This window comes from Typha latifolia, chromosome 14 (assembly GCF_019914945.1).
Source record: "Typha latifolia isolate L0001 chromosome 14, TyphaL0001v2, whole genome shotgun sequence".
Classification (NCBI taxonomy): Eukaryota; Viridiplantae; Streptophyta; class Magnoliopsida; order Poales; family Typhaceae; genus Typha; species Typha latifolia.
This window is the reverse complement of record NC_133099.1, coordinates 3420791-3437190: the sequence shown is the minus strand read 5'-3', so window position 1 is coordinate 3437190 and position 16400 is coordinate 3420791. Positions and strand designations below refer to the sequence as shown.

At 36.5% G+C, this 16400-nt stretch overlaps 1 protein-coding gene across 7 annotated transcripts; it reads right to left on the bottom strand.

Moving 5' to 3' along the window:
• Positions 1 to 741: 741 nt before the first annotated feature.
• LOC140801277 (E3 ubiquitin ligase BIG BROTHER-related-like) lies at positions 742 to 14581 on the bottom strand. 7 transcript variants are annotated; one of them, XM_073156303.1, is made up of 9 exons: positions 14456 to 14581; positions 13469 to 13641; positions 9363 to 9561; positions 3561 to 3625; positions 3407 to 3451; positions 2583 to 2707; positions 2084 to 2192; positions 1119 to 1199; positions 742 to 1037 (listed from the first exon to the last, which is right to left on the bottom strand). In XM_073156303.1, the coding sequence occupies exons 2-8, from the start codon at positions 13613 to 13615 to the stop codon at positions 1158 to 1160; spliced, it is 732 nt and encodes a 243-aa protein (XP_073012404.1). In that variant the 5' UTR covers positions 13616 to 13641; positions 14456 to 14581; the 3' UTR covers positions 742 to 1037; positions 1119 to 1157. The 7 variants fall into 7 exon arrangements, with proteins under 7 accessions (XP_073012404.1, XP_073012405.1, XP_073012406.1 ...); XM_073156304.1 differs by having other exon boundaries at positions 13469 to 13653; positions 14456 to 14568; XM_073156305.1 differs by having other exon boundaries at positions 14204 to 14458.
• Between the last annotated feature and the right edge of the window lie 1819 nt (positions 14582 to 16400).

The window sequence follows — 16400 nt, the reverse complement described above, 5'->3', positions numbered from 1 at the left end:
ACATGAAATTTAACAAGTGAACTTGCATAAGGTAGGCACAGAAGTTTCATGGACCGGTCCATTGTTCAGACCTTGGCTTGGCCTAGATAACAGTTTTCGGGTCGAGCCGGCCCAACAAACCCTAGAACAATTTGAGCATCAAGGAGACACTAAATTCAGTAACTAGAGCAAGCACTCTGAATTCAGTATAACACTACTCCAATTGGGTTTCTACATGGACTTTAAACACGAGTTCTTTTTTTGTTTTAAAAAAAAAAAAAAATTGGGGGACTAGACTATTAGACTTTCAGAGATAAATAGAGCACAATCCATCTTCTCTAGAAATCCTTCAGAGAAATAAGAACATTAGAGGTAGAAACCTTCCAATTGAATTTTTTTTCTTATTTCTCCCCTTCTAAATCAACCACTAGGCCAAGGAGATAAGCATATCCCAAGCTGGTCTTACATTAAGATTAACATGTATCTTCCTCTAATCTGTCCAATAATCCTTAAGAGAAGCCAAGGAAAAAAGAAGATCGACAGAGAGAGAACTTGATGGTTTGCGAAACTCAATGATGATACATCTAATATGTAGTAATATCAGAACTAATATGATGTATTTGTTAGCTATCATACAATTCCAGCAACACTATGCATGGCTAAAGCCGTTTATACCGGCAAATTCAAACACTGAACTTTTCAAAGGTTATGCATGCATGATGCATGTTTCCCTTTGCAATAATTTATTTGAAAATAAGCATCTTTGAGGGGGAATATATCTCAAATTGATGGGCATATGGCAATACATTTACTTACAAGCTGAAGTATACATTTGCCCAAATTTTATTTTCAAACAGAGGTGAGCATATCCAATGCTATACAATATACATGGATATATTCTGTATCTTGTGAAGTAGCATATAAACAATATATAAGATAACTAATCCAAGCACAAAATATTACTACAAACTTGCTATCAGAACCATATCGTGAAGTTCTCGTCATATAAACTGATGTCGGCTTTACCACCCTTACTGTGCTTACATGAAATACTCTACCTGCCAAAAAGAAGATCATTCTAAGGTTCATGCATCAATTTCCTGATTGAGATCTAACACATGAAGTTCAGAAGTACTTACATTGAAGGACATTTCGCTTGCAGCTTCCCTGGACATTATCTAGCTAGGCCCGAATACCTCATATTTGCACACCGGGCATGTCTGGTTTAGCGATAAGTTGATAAGTTATTGACTCATCCACTAACGGATAGAGTATAAAGAATTCATCCAAGTATTCTATAATTCTAGATCTACAGTCACAAAATACAGTATTTAAGGTTGTACTTAATAATCATTGATGACCTGTGTACTGTTTCATTGATAAGTTTGTATAAAAATGAGAAAAATTCTATAGATGGGCATAAATATAATGTTTCATGGCTAAAATGTCTTAGCATTGGTGAAAATAATTAAGAATGAATGTAGTTTAGATGAGACCTTTGAGATGAATGATGTGAGGTCACAAGATAAATCTCAGATTCATAGAGAACTTGATCGCAAATAGGGCTAAATGGTGCAAAAAGATAAAGGCAACCCAAAATTACAGACATAAGATCTAATTCATGTGGTGTGCTACAAATATATAGTTTGTCAGGCATTTCCAAATATACTGCTTCTATTTTGTTAAATGGATGAAGAATTTGTTAGTTTCCAGTCCTGCAGAGGTTATTTTTGTGTCAGTCAAGATATAGGGATTTGTAACCTAAAAATGTTGCAGGAACAAACAATGAGATTACAAGTTAGTCGAATATCGCTTCATCTTCTGCTGGACAAAGTCTAAAATTAGTACCGAAGTCGAGAACGGAATCGAGACAGAATCTTTTTAATTGTCTAAGGAAGTAATCTTCTAAATAAATAATAATATTACTTGCAACTTCAAGTAACCAAAGATTTTTCTAAACAGATCAATTGTTTCTTCAATCTATACAAGCATGAACAGTTCACTTCAGAAGACCAATGAATTAAATAAGTGAAGTTTGCAGAGAAGATCATATTGTAGAAGGTTGACAAAGAACAGCACTATTACCATTCTAAATGAGTTTTACCTTCTTATCCTTGAACCACCGAGTTATACAAGCAGCATGATAATAATGCTCACATGGCAAATTAATCAACTTTTCTCCTTTTCTGAAAGCTGATAGGCAGATGACACATCTACATGCAGAGGAGAGATAAAAAGACTCTTTATCTAAAGGATGAAGAAAATTAGCAGCAACATAAGCACTTAGAACTTATTTTGTTGAGCATTTAACTTGGCTTCTTCGGTATTTTCTTTTCATATCAAGAACAGGCTATTATATAGGATTATGGAGCAAGAAAATGACTATTTTTGTCGAGCATTTGCAAGACCAGTTTTAAGTGTAGAGGCTTCTATGTCAACTAGTTTCAGTCAAAATAAGATTTAACAGTGATTAAATCATATTTCATCATAAATAGTTTAACTTTAGATGACATACATAAATCAACTGAACAAAGGTACTGTTGTCTATCATGCAGTAGCCTACATTGCTAATAAAATAGATATATCTGAACAAAGTAGCATACTCTTCATGATTCTCTTCCCTTGATGAGAAGTCTGGATTGTACTTTGAAGTATGCAAATAGGAGATAATCTCATCAGATAAACCTCTGCTTTCAATTCCAATTTCTTCTCCTAATGATTGCAATTGCTAAATACAGGAAAAGAAAAATAACTGAGATGAGAGGCATACATAATATGCTATTTACATTTAAATAATCAAATGATGTAACTAGAAAAGTAGAGAACATCGATTCAATAATCTTCCTAGAGACAAATGTTGTCTGTCACTTGCTGGCCCAAATTATAAAGTGCCAACAGTAAATTCACATTACCACAAACAAGTATCAAGAGTCCAGAGTGCTCTACCTTCAACCTTAAAATACATTTGCTTTTTCTATATCAGATGCCTCTATGAAATAAATGAACTCTTTTTAATTTCTCATCAAAGAAAAGCGCCATATCAGCCATGGCAAGGCTGCTATTGATAGGTCTGGTTATACATGGTATGCTTGAGCTCCAACAAATATAACTTCCACAATGAAGCATAAATTTTTTTTTAGAATGAGAATACCATGATAAAAGTAGAAAGATACTAAAATGAGATATAGAAAAGAGAGAAATATTTCTTCCCCGGTTATTGTATATTAGTTATGTTAGATTACTAATTGACCCAAAACTTAAGCTGTTAGTAATGAACCAACAATGTATATCATATCTTTAATAGAAAATTCGAACAGTTTTAAGTTCAACACAAATACAAACAGTGAGAGCTGATGATTGATAGGATATTATTTCATGTTTGAGATAAGATCACTTGTACTATGCTTCTCATGCACATTAAACGCACCTCATATGTCATATTATCCGGTTCAATGTTGTCTTCCTCTGTCACCTACACATCAGCAACCACATACTCGAGTTCAGATATGCAAAGCTGGGGCGAACAAAAGCATGCAGAATCTATCATGTAGTACAGAAATGAAGAGAAAAGCATAATTTACCTCTGTGTTATTGTTGCTAGAGTTGGATTCACTAACTGGTTGGGAAGATTCGACGGATGCTATATCTAACATAAATCATTGTTTGAATATAATAATTAGCATAAAAGAAGAATTTCACGATCATAAATATTATGTAGATGTACAGAATTCAGTCATTAGATGGTAATTATTTATTAGCAAAAGGAATGGCAACTTTGTAAGAGAAGAACATGTAAGCAAATATTCCTTTTTAGGCTTAGGCTATCCATGTTGCGGCATTGAGAGTAAAAAGTGTGTTCCTTTCTACATGCATTGATTTCAGGCATTTCACAACAATAGCTAATCTGACGCAGGATGATTTTAAACACACAAATGACCTAAGCCGATAGGCTAGTAAAAATCCTGTATATAAAAACATAGGCAAATTAATCAAATAATGATCTTCAGAGTACCTACAGAAAACTATGTGTTATATAAGCAGACCACAAAAATTCAATCAGATAACAAATCTAGTAAATATGTGATAGCACGATGGATATCAAGGTAATAGGGATGAAAAAACCAGTAAACAACAAAACAATATGATAGCAATTCCTATTCAACTTCCAGAATGAAGTTACCAATTGGCTAACCAACAGTGAAGAAGCTCCAAAGTTCTGATAATCATATCTAAAGTCCTTTACTGTTGCACAATTGATCCTCTAACATGAAAATTGACAACCTAAAATGGAAGTTCGATTTTCAGATAGGAAATAAAATTTGGAGATCCTATCTGCAACTTGAGCAGAAAATCATTACATGCAATCTGATTTGGAAATTCAGATATGAAATCTGAACTAGATTTCATATCTGGAAATCTGAAAGCAGAGCTTCGGAAGAGACAGCGGAGAGGGAAAAAAGACACTCAGCAACAAGACAACAAAGGATCACAGAAGGGAGAGGAAAGACTGCACCAAGATTAGTGAGTAAATACAGGCTTCATGTTCGAAAGTTCCAATTTCAAGTGAAAATAATACATGAAACTATAAGATATACCTCCAAATGACCTTAGTCACCCAAAAGCCATCTCAAATACAGAATCATAACAATAACATCATCAATAGTGTTGGAAAGAAATATCGAAATTAGATTTTGTTACTATTGTTATTGATTTGGTTAATCTGTTATTATCTTTTTGTTATTTACTTTCCTTGTAGATAGCAGCTCTATCCTAATCTGTTGGATAGATAAGGCTAATTGTAGGAGAGATTGTTATAATCTCATCCTATTTATGTACTCAATTCATCTTAATAAAATATACAATCACCTCATTCTATTTAATTTTTCCCTTTTACATGGTATCAGAGCTAGAACCCTAGCAACCAAGTTCTATTGCAGCCATACTCTAATCCACCAAAACCTTGATTACCCTCAATGGCTGAAGATGATCATTCTTCTTCCCAAGGTGTTGTTCTATTAGATCCATCAAAGATAGGAAAAGGAATCCCTTGCTGACCTCTCCAATCCTTACTTCATCCATCATTCCGATCATTTCAGATTAGTTCTCGTTTCTAAACCCCTCAATGGAGATAACTACTCCGGTTGGAAAAGATCCATGATTTGAGCCTTGAATACAAGAAACAAGCTCGGATTCATTGATGGGTCTATCTCAGCTCCTTCAGAAGCAAATGATCCTGAAGGTCACGCTATTTGGTCAAGATGCAATGACATTATCCATTCTTGGATAGTCAACACCTGTGATCCAGAAATTGCTGACAGTGTGAATTTTTATTCCACTGCTAGAGAAGTTTGGGAGGACCTCGACACTCAATTCTCTTAAGGCAATCTAGCCCGCATCTTTGAGATCCAACGAGACATCGCCCTCCACAAACAGAAAATCACCTCTGTCTCCACTTATTACACCTGGTTGAAAACCCTATGGGACGAGCTAGGAATGTATTGTGAAACATTACAATCAGAGCAACAAAAGATAATGCAATTGCTAATAGGTTTGAATGAATCTTACAGTGTTCCGTGGCCGATCCTCCTGATGAAACCTTCTCCTTCGGTCTGCAAAGCAAACTCCATCGTTGCTCAAGAGGAGAAACAACGCCATCTAGGAGTTGCTTCCTCCTCCACCGAGTCGACCTCGGTTGCTACCATGGACGTCCGCAAGCTTCATCTGCCGGCACCAGGGAAGAACGAGAGGAGCAATCCTGATTCTAATCACCGATGTAATAGACCCGGTTCTGGAAAGGTGCGACCTACTTGCACCTATTGTGATGCTGATGGACATCGGGTCCAAAAGTGTTATAAATTACATGCCTACCTCCCATCCAAAGGCCAAGTCCAATTCGGGCTCACATTTTGCTTAGCACAATTACTCTACAATCAATCAGGCGAGCTATGAAGAAGGTGGGCCTAACACAATATTTATAGAGGCCCAATTAAAATAGATTATGGAACTTCTTAATAATCGGACAGAAGGTGCCCCTAATCCTAAGGCAAATGCAGTCACAAAATTAGGTTTGTCCCAATTAGCTCTTCGAAATTGGATTATCAATTGTGGTGCAACAAATCATATCACCTCATCATCAAAAATACTGTATAAAGACAAAGGTTGCTCGTTGTCACCCGTATTATTACCTAGTGGAGAGAAGGCCAAAACTATTGCTAAAGGATCCATGCCCTTGAATTCTGTCTATAAATTGTATGATGTGTTATCTATTCCTACATTCAAAGTTAATTTGTTGTTAAAGGGGCGATTGATAAGAAGCTTAAATTGTTCAGTGACATTTTCCCCTTATTAGTGTATTTTGCAGGATCTGGATACAAGGAAGATGATTGATTTGGATGAATCATGACGTACTCTATTATTTGGTGGCATTAGGAGCAGGAAAGTCTATCACTAAACAAGCCACATACTTGACCCAACCAACATGCAATCTCACCATCTCACCTACCAACCTTTGGCACAACCGCTTAGGGCATGTATCATCTTCCCGCTTGAATTTTATTGCCCAAAATTTCTTAAATTTTTCTACTAATTCCAATAAAGCTTGCTCTATTTGTCCACTTGCCAAACAAAGTCATTTACCCTTCAATGTCAATAATACTTTCTCTAAAATCATTTGATGTTATTGGGGTCACTATCGACATCCTTCACTTTCTGGTTCTCATTATTTTTTCACCATTGTCGATGATTTTTCACATTTTACTTGGATATTTTTAATGCGACATAAAGATGAAACATAACTGCTTTTAAAACGTTTTTTTAGTTATGTTTCTACTCAATTTGAAACTCGCACCAAAACTATTCGAAGTGATAATGGTGGTGAATTTATCTCTCTTCGCTCTTTTTTTTAAGATAACGGTGTTCTTTTTCAACATTCTTGCGTCTACAAACCTCAACAAAATGGGGTTATGGAATGCAACCACCGTCGCATTCTCCAAGTAGCAAGAGCATTAAAATTTCAAGCTAATCTTCCTTCCTAATTTTGGGGAGAATGTGCTCTTACTGCTGTACACATCATTAATTGGTTATCTTCCACAATTCTAGTTGACAAGACACCATTTGAGCTTTTTTACTCAAAACCTCATACTTTTTCCTATCTATGAGTTTTTGGTTGCTTGTCTTATGCCACAAACGTCCATACCTCTTATAAATTTAACTACTGAGCTACACCTTCCATTTAACAAAAATATTTTTCACAAGTAGAGATTTCCATTTTAAAGAAGATATTTTTCCTTATTCTCCAAATAATACCTATTCTCTATCCTTTCTTTTGATCTAAATAGAAAGCCCATTAAGGGGATATGATACAGATCCCATAAGCTCATATGATCATTCCTTTGAACCCAACACCAATTTTGAACCTAACTCAACCACATCACCATCATTTGAACCTAACCACCGACCTCACCATCACCTAGCCCACCTTCACTTTCTTCTCCACGATCCCCAAATGTTGCCCCCTCTAAACCCACATTGGCAACATCACAACCATCCTCCACTGCAACTCCACCACCACCACACTTGCAACTGCCACCTATCCTCCACATGTATCATCGCTGAGATCACCTACCTCGACCGATTCCGCTTGAAATTTCTTCACCCAACAACCTTCTCCCTTCTACTTCCTCCCCGCCACCATCACCTTGTCATACTACCACCATTTGCTCTACCGGAACACCCGATCTACCAACACTAGCTGATATTCTTCTCCGCCGCTCCACTCGACAATCTAATCCACCTGTGAGGTTCAACAATTACCTCTGCTCCACCATCACACATCCTCCCTCCCTTCGATCCAGTCACCTCCTCCTCCAGATTCGCACAAAGGGACAAGGTACCCACTGACCAATTACCTCTCTTATCATCGCTATACGCTTGCACACAAATCATTTCTTGCTTCTATCAGTCAAGAGAGAGAGACGACCTCTTACAATGAAGCTATCACCAACCCTCAATGGCGTGTTGCAATGAAGCTTGAGTTAGATGCCCTTGCCACCAACGGCACATAGAGTCTGACCTCTCTTCTGGCTGACAAGAAACCATAGGATGTCGGTGGGTTTACAAGATCAAACACCACTCTGATGACACAATAGAGCGACATAAGGCACGTCTGGTTGCCCAAGGATTCACCCAAATAGAGGGCATCGACTACTACGAGACTTTCTCTCCCACAACAAAAATTATTTCTGTTTGCTGTCTTCTTGCCTTAGTTGCTGCCATGGGCTGGCCACTTTATCAGCTTGACGTCCACAACGCCTTCCTCCATGGTGACCTGATTGAAGAAATTTACATGTCTCTACCACCAGGGCTTCGGAGATAAGAGGAGGAACATCTCGTCTGTCGCCTATACAAATCACTCTACAGATTGAAGCAAGCCTCCCGCTAGTGGTTTTTGAAGTTTTCTTTTGTCATCACTTATGTTGGCTTTGTACAATCACGAGCCGACTACTCCTTTTTCACCAAAAAGAAAGGCAAGTCCTTTATCATTCTCCTAATTTATGTCGACGACATTTTGATCACTGGAAATGATCCAAACAGTATTGCTACCATCAAGAAGCATGTGCATAAAAGACCTTGGTGAGTTGAAATATTTTCTAGGAATAGAAATCTCTACATCTAGAAATGTGATTTTTTATGACATAGAGAAAATATGCATTAGAAATAATAAAAGATGTAGGTCTATTAAATACTGCTCCAGTGGGCACTCTTATGGAAAGAGGCTTGAAAGTGTCCGATAAAGATGAATTGCTTAAAGATCCAGGCCGATACGGAAGATTAGTTAGCCGCCTAATATATTTGACAGTTTCAAGGCTTGATATCACCTATTATGTTCTATGTCTTGAGTAGATTCATGCATCAACCCAGAAGACATCACAAGGTCTGTTCTTTTTGACATTGCGAGCCTACTGTGATTCAGACTGGGAAGGTTGTCCTTTCACTGGATGATTCACTATAGGGTACTATGTGTTCCTTGGGTCCTCACTAATTTCATGGAAATTAAAATGGTAGAAAACTGTATCATTATCTTCAGTCGAAACGAAATACCGTGCAATGACTGGAGCCTGCTGCGAGTTAACATGGCTTCAGTGCCTATTAGGAGACTTAGGCCTTATTCACCATGGACCTGCTTCCTTATATTCTTTATTTTTCAAGAACAAATGCTTTTCATTGTGTCACAAGTTTTCATATATAGTGTAGAAAAGTTTTCGAATCACAAAGAAAATCCAACATTACAGAGTTGCAAACCTTGTAGGTGTGGAAGACTCGGATTACTAGAGAGGAAAACATTAATTTCACAAAATAATTAATATATTATGGGACCATCTTACGAAGGAAATCATTTGGAGAAGTATCAATATGCATATTCTCCAACTCTTGCAACTGCCTAGCTAAAGCTTCATCAGATGCACACCATGCAGGAGGTGCTGCTCTTGAGGAATTCACGCCATTGCTACTTTGGCCATTATCTCGATTGGATCGGTGATCCCCACTGTGAGAATTCCCCATCAGTGACTGATGAACAATTTCCTGTGATGGTTCTGAACAAAGTTAACGAAACATGACAAACAAGAAGCAGATAAACAGCATAAGTATATTAATAAAAAATCATGCATCCGTTATTGTGGCCATCTAATAGCTCCTATGTAGCAACAAATCTAACAAAGTTAAAGATTTTAAATTAAATAATATGATGACATGTTAATCAGTTGAATGTATGTCTACAGTTGGTGGGTAGAAATAGGTACAATGACAGTGTGATGTTAGAAAAGTGCAATAACATGTGAACTTATTTAAGGGGTAATATATATCACAAATTTAAAGGCAAATACACCATTAGTCTATTTAAAGTTTTAGACAATTAATATAGAGATCATGATACCTATTACATATTTTAGCATCAGTATATTATTTGTGGGACTATATGTAAAGAGATTATCATCAATGAAACTACAAATTTGATAACAAGAAAATTGAGTATGTATGGATAGAACAAATCTTTCTGTCACACTTGCAAACAATCAAAGCAAAATCAACAAACAGAGAGCATCATAGAAGAAAGAATGATGTTATCAATTACTCTTTGTGAAATTATAATGCATCGCTGTTAGTTTGACCTCAAACTAGTGAATTCATCACAAGTGAAGTGGTACAACCTCAAATTACAGAAAATATTTTTTGCATCATAGATTTGTAATTTAAGGGATATTAACAGTATTCTTGTCAGAATAAAAAAAAAAATTGGGGATGAGAGAGGAGGGTGCACGTGCTATGCATGTGCAGCCCCTCCCCTCTCCCTCTCCAGCACACGACGAGGCGCTGTTAGGGGGGAGATTTCATCTAATCCGAATCGGATTAGATTTGATCCTCATCTAATCTATAAATTAAATCCTAATCTCTTCTCTCTCTCTCCCTGCTTAACGATCTCAACCCTCTCCTCTCTCTTTTCTTCCTCTTTTACCGACGGAGTCACGCCGTGGAATCGGCTGCCGGGAGCGTCGTCGGAGCTAGCGGAGACCACCACGTGATTCCTTCGTAAGCCTTCTCTCACCCCTCAAAGTTAATTTAAGAATAATAGGGTTTAGTGAAAATACCTAATTTGGGGGTTCTTCGGCTTCATTGGCAAATCTGGCCGGACGGCGGCTTCGAGTCGCAGCCGCTACCTCTGGAAGCACCTTGCCGTTGGCCTCGTGCCGTGGGCAGTCACCGTTGGAGCCCTCGAGGCTCCGGTCGCCGTCGGTCATGGGATCGACCACCGTTCGCGGGTTCTCCTCCACCTCGCGAGGACGGCGGCACCGTATGGGTGTTGGGGAGCTAAGGGTGCGGCCGGCGAACCTTCGCCGTGGCGGCCGCTGGCGTCTTCCTCTTCCTCTTTTTCTTTCTCTCTCTTTTCCTCTTTTTTCCTCTCTTTTTCTCTCTCTCTTCGGCTTAGAGAAGACAGACTCGGGTTGCCCGAGTCTGATCTTCTCCCTTTTAGTGTTTGGATTCGGGTCGGGTTGGATCCGAATCTAAGGAACCTGACCCGGTTCCATTATCTAATTGGATTGGGCCTTGGCCCAATCCATTTAAGAAATAGTTGGGTGGGCTGCGGGCCAACTGGCAGCCCAGCCAACTGATTTGGGCTTATTTCAGCCCATATTAATTATTCTTGGGTTAAATTGTAGAAAGATTTTTAATAATTGTTTTAATTAAAAATATTATTGTTATTTATTATTTAAGGTGGTGATTTTTAGTACGTGAGCTAGAGATTTGAGATTTCGGTTGTCTTGCCTAGACTCAGGTGAGTGAGTTCACTCACATGTTTATTTTATTGTATTTCGTATTTTTATCAGACCATGTAAATTTTCTGTGTGCAAATTATTTATTTCACCCTTATATGTAAAAATTAAATTGTTGCAATTTCTGTGTGCAAATCTATTTATTTCATTCGTACGTGCAAAAATTTAATTGTTTTATTTTCATGTGTGCATTTAATTATTATATTCAGTGCATCACCATACTTCGTGCAAATATTAAAATTTGTGAAAAGAAAAATAAGACTAGTATTGATACGACTTAGATAACAGTCACGGTATAAATCGTTTGCGATTTTCCGTGGTGACTCAAGTCTATCTGGAAGTCCAGGAGAAAGTCCTAAATTAGATCACTGCGGTGACTTTCTTAGGTGACTCTGGCAGGGTTAGGGAACAGTCCTAGGATGAATGAGAAAAATTCCTAGGTGACTCTAACTTCTCTCAACGGTTAGAGGAAAAGACAGAGTGTGTTAATCACAGGGTGATACCCTCTGATGACCTTAACCGGATCAGCTATGAAGAAAAGTTTCGAGCGTCATCTCGAGGTGACTTCTAGTTGATATGGATCCACAGGGTTTAGACCCATTGAGACATATACAATATAAATATCAAAAGATGTTAATATGTTGAAAACGTGCAAGGTTACAAGTTGTGACATCTCTCTATTGTTATCATCGCTATTATTTAGAGAGCATGCCTATTGCATATTGTGATGGATATTATTGCTTTTAGTTTAATTTATTCAGCATTAATATGAATTAAAATTTATTTGGTTTTCGAGTGGATTCCACTCACTGAGCTATAATTGTTGGCTCACGGGTTCTATTGTTTTTGTATTGTTATTTATTTTAGGTAATAGTCAGCAGGGCGACTGAGCGAGATGTACCCGGACTCCACCTCCACTTAGGATTCACCTATTTACCTTTCCGCTCTTTTAGATTTTGTGCTTTAGATTATAAGTTTTATTTATTTAATTTAGAGACTCAAAAACATTAACATTGTTTTTTTTTATCTTCATTGCAATTAGTTATAAAATTTAATAAAGCACATTCTCATTTTATTTATTTATTTTGTCATTGTACACGTAGAGAGTATTAATAAGGCTTCGTGCATCTCAAGCATATTGAGATGTATGGCCGGTCATGATTCCTATTTCGGGTCGTGACAATTCTCATTTAATTACATCTCAAAGCATACATGAATTGTTAAATGGAGGAAAAGGATCCATGTAATTCATTCCAAATAGTCAGGACTAAAGGCTTGAGCTTGTCGTATAGTACATGGGAATTGGCAAATAGTGAAATACTTTTGTACATGTACTTATAGAAAAAACTTCAATAATTCAGAAAAGTTTCCTAGCTAAAACAATGTCAGATATCAAAATCAAAGACCTCAAAAGAATTCTATATGAAAACCAAAGCAATCAGTTAATTACCATGTTTTTAAGATGATCTGCAATTTATTGACTGAGATCACTAGTTCTTTGAAACATTGATGGCCATGTAAAGTGCGGTAACCTCTGCTAGTCAACATCTACTGGCTTAGTAACTCAAATGCATATGTACATGAGTATCTCAACAATTTTCTTATTTAAACAATGTATTGTTGGCCTAGACCAGTTGGCACAAACCACACTGAGAGCTCACTAACGCGAGTGCCACAACTTATTGGTCCATGTTTTAAGACAAAATTGTTGCTTTAGTTATGAGACAGACTCTATAACTATCCCTTACACATGCCTACACAAGAAGAGGCAAGTAAATGCAGTGAAGTCAGTTAATTATTACTAAAGCTCATGTAGTACATGGGGTAAGCAACATTAGTAAGAAATCTAGGACTTTACGAACCATGACTTCTACCAACTGGCAAAATGGGAAGTTGCTTGTAAATTACAATATACATTAGTAGTTTAGTACGATCTGATAACATTTTGTACAGAAAAACATGAATACCATATGCTAGCATGCTTACAAAAGATCTAATAGATGATGGCTCATCCATGCCAACTTGTACCAAAATCTGTAGCAAGTATCGGCACAATTTATCATGGTAGGTGTACACAAGAGCCTTGACCAGCATAGGCATGATACTTGATGTTCTAATACTTTGTTTGTAATCTCTATCAAAGATGTAATCAAGCTCACCTGATCTTGGAGAACCTCACCAAGTGCAAGATCATCAAAGTAAAGGTCAAGTCCTTCAAAGCTTTCTACCACCACGTTTGGAGTAGAAGAGTTTACATAGTGCACACCGTTTTGCTGCTTTCCCCTTTCTCTAGATCCAATTGCCATGACCAGTAAGAAATAATCCACTGACCCTGAAATTCCATCTTCGAAATCAAGTAAATTTAATGATGAATCTTCACATTAGATCTGATATAGATTCCCTAGATATATGAATTAGGCAAATGACATCCATATTGACTAACTTTTGGAAGCGGACAGTTGCCTTATTAGCATCGTAAAATGAAAACAATAGCTTTGAGATCTCCTAGAGAAAAATAAACATCTATCAGATAGATGCCTATCTTTCTGCTCATGAAAAGTTGATTCTTATATGATTAAACTAGTTTTATGAAGAAATCATCCACGGCTACTTATCTTGGTGTTTTTACAAGTTAGGAAGATAAAAAAGAAGAGGAAGAATAAATGACAACAGAGCATATCACAAAAGAATTTTTTTATCTTGCATCATATGGATCAAGAAACTCCACATGTCAAGGGGAACATGATAGAGATGGGTGCTTTCCCAAGAACATACCTTGTAGCTTCTTAGAAAAGAACCAAAACTTTTCGATAAGAAAGAATTTATAAAGATTTCCATACCAAAAACTAAATAAGAAAAAAAAACAAGAACACAAGAAATCCCATGGAATCAACCTGTATGGCTTCTCAAAGAGGAAGACCCAATGAGGAATAGAGAGCAAAACTTTTAATCCCAGGAAAGACAAGGGAAAAACTCGGAGTCCCAATTCATGCCGATAACTTTTAGATGATTCATATATTCCTTTTTGAATCAAATAGAACAACAATATGAGAAGACACTACTTGGGTTCCACTTTTTAAGATTCTTTTGAGTAAAACTCAGAGGAAAAGAAAAATAGAGGATTAAAACCAAATCAAGAATCGTACCTTGTTCTTCTTCTTCTTCTTGTCCTTGTACTTCTCACTTTCCCACCACCTTAGTAGCACGGAAGCATCTTTAAAATGAGTGGAAGCAGTGGATTTTGTTTATGTTTTTATGCACGTGATGTCGTTATCTCGCGGGCGACGACATAGCCGCCGGGATAACGGTTTAACGCTAACACCGTTGATCTTATTGCAAGAAACCACCTCTCTCTAGCATATTTACAAACCACCTCTCTCTAGCATATTTACATCGACAAAGAGCCGACCCTTCTTATCGGATACAAAGGAACTAAAGCTCCATCAAGTTTTAGCAAATATACTAAGCCGCCTAATTTAGACTTCCAATTATGTGCGTCGCCGAACTATTGTCTCGAACTATACACTACCGAGATATTTTTCTAAGCTATCGTATTGTCGAGCTGCTCCTCCAAGCCAACAATACTGCCAAGCCATCACCGACCACCAAATTATTTTCTCCACGATAATTATTTAGAGTAGACTTGGTTGGGACCTCTCACTAGCTTTCAAGTAAAATTATTCTTTCCTATCACATTTTTAAAGGGTACCTCTTATTTTCTGTGATATTTCGAAATATAGGTGGTCGTTTGCAAAAAAAGCCTTATCTTTCTTATAAGGGCATTTAAGTAGTCTTTTGATATTAAAACTAATATTATATTGGCATCAAAATAAATAGTTCTTCTGCAAATGTTTTCTGCTGTGAATTAGACTAAATTTGGCAAAAATTTAGCTTCAGGAACCGCCGTTAATAGTTACATTAACCACGTTATTGGAATCTTTAGTGGCCATTAATAGGGACCCACAAATATTTGTATTAATTTTATTTTATATGTCTTTGTCCAGGAGAAGTGGTTTGAAGAAACCCTTCCAATATTTGGTCCTTCAAACTGACTCATTGGCAAGCCTCCTTTTCTTTGTGGTCCAACACTTGCCACTCAATTGGTGCAATATTATTGTAATAAACATCTGGAATGCCAATTTAATATGATTTTCTTTTAATTTTAAATTTAACACTGAATTGGTACAAGGATTGAAAGTTTTTTTTTCTTCTTTAATTTACAATGGGCATTTGATATTTACTTCCATGGCAAAATAAAACAAGTTTCATGTCCTTTATTGTTAAGGTTTTCTTCTAGGTTCACTGAATGGGTGCTGTTGTTTATTATTATAAGCATACAATTTCTTTCTTTCTTTCTTTCTTTCTTTAAGTGAAGATAAGCTGATGAGTTAGTGGGCCTGAGAGAGTGGGAGAGTTTGGGCGGCAAGTACAGATGTAGACAGACTTTGGAGTCAATTTTTTACCTTTTATTTTTATTGAAGAAAGACTTGGGGTCAACTTTTATTTTTATTTTTTTGAAGAAAGACTTGGGGTCAACTTAATCATGTAGGTTAAGGGAGATTGCATAGATTCTTATCTTTAATAAAGTTTAGGGTAAAGTACAGTTAGTTTAGCCTGATTTTAACTTGTTCATCTGTATGTTAAACTTAAGCATTTAAATAGATTTTTCATCCAAAACTAACTGCATTTTATTAGAGTATAATACTTTTTGCTATATGTAAATTATAACATGATTAAATTATTCTTATCATCCTCAAATCATAAGTGATATGCAATATTTTTTTTTAAATCTCGATGCGCATATTGTTAAAAATTGTAGCATACGTTTTATATAGGCGATGTGTATATATTACATAGGTGATGTGTAACGTCTTTTTTAAATCTTGATACATATATTATTAAAATTTAGAGCGTACATTTTGTATAGGCGATGCGAATAAATTTATTAGGTGATGCATAATATTTTTTTTTAATTTTCAATGTGCATATTGTTGAAAGTTATATTGTATATATAAGTGATGCGTATACATTACATAGTTAATGTGTGATTTTTTTAAAAAAAATCTCGATACACATATTGTTGAAAATTAG

What these genes read in the sequence shown, in the direction of transcription:
- LOC140801277 (XM_073156302.1), bottom strand. Translation starts at nt 13,783, where the DNA reads ATGCTAATAAGGCAACTGTCCGCTTCCAAAA. An exon ending in GCAACTGTCCGCTTCCAAAA is followed by an intron (nt 13,654 to 13,752) that starts GTTAGTCAATAT and finishes TTGATTTCGAAG; the next exon opens with ATGGAATTTCAGGGTCAGTG. An exon ending in AGGGAAGAGAATCATGAAGA is followed by an intron (nt 2,193 to 2,582) that starts GTATGCTACTTT and finishes CTCTGCATGTAG; the next exon opens with ATGTGTCATCTGCCTATCAG.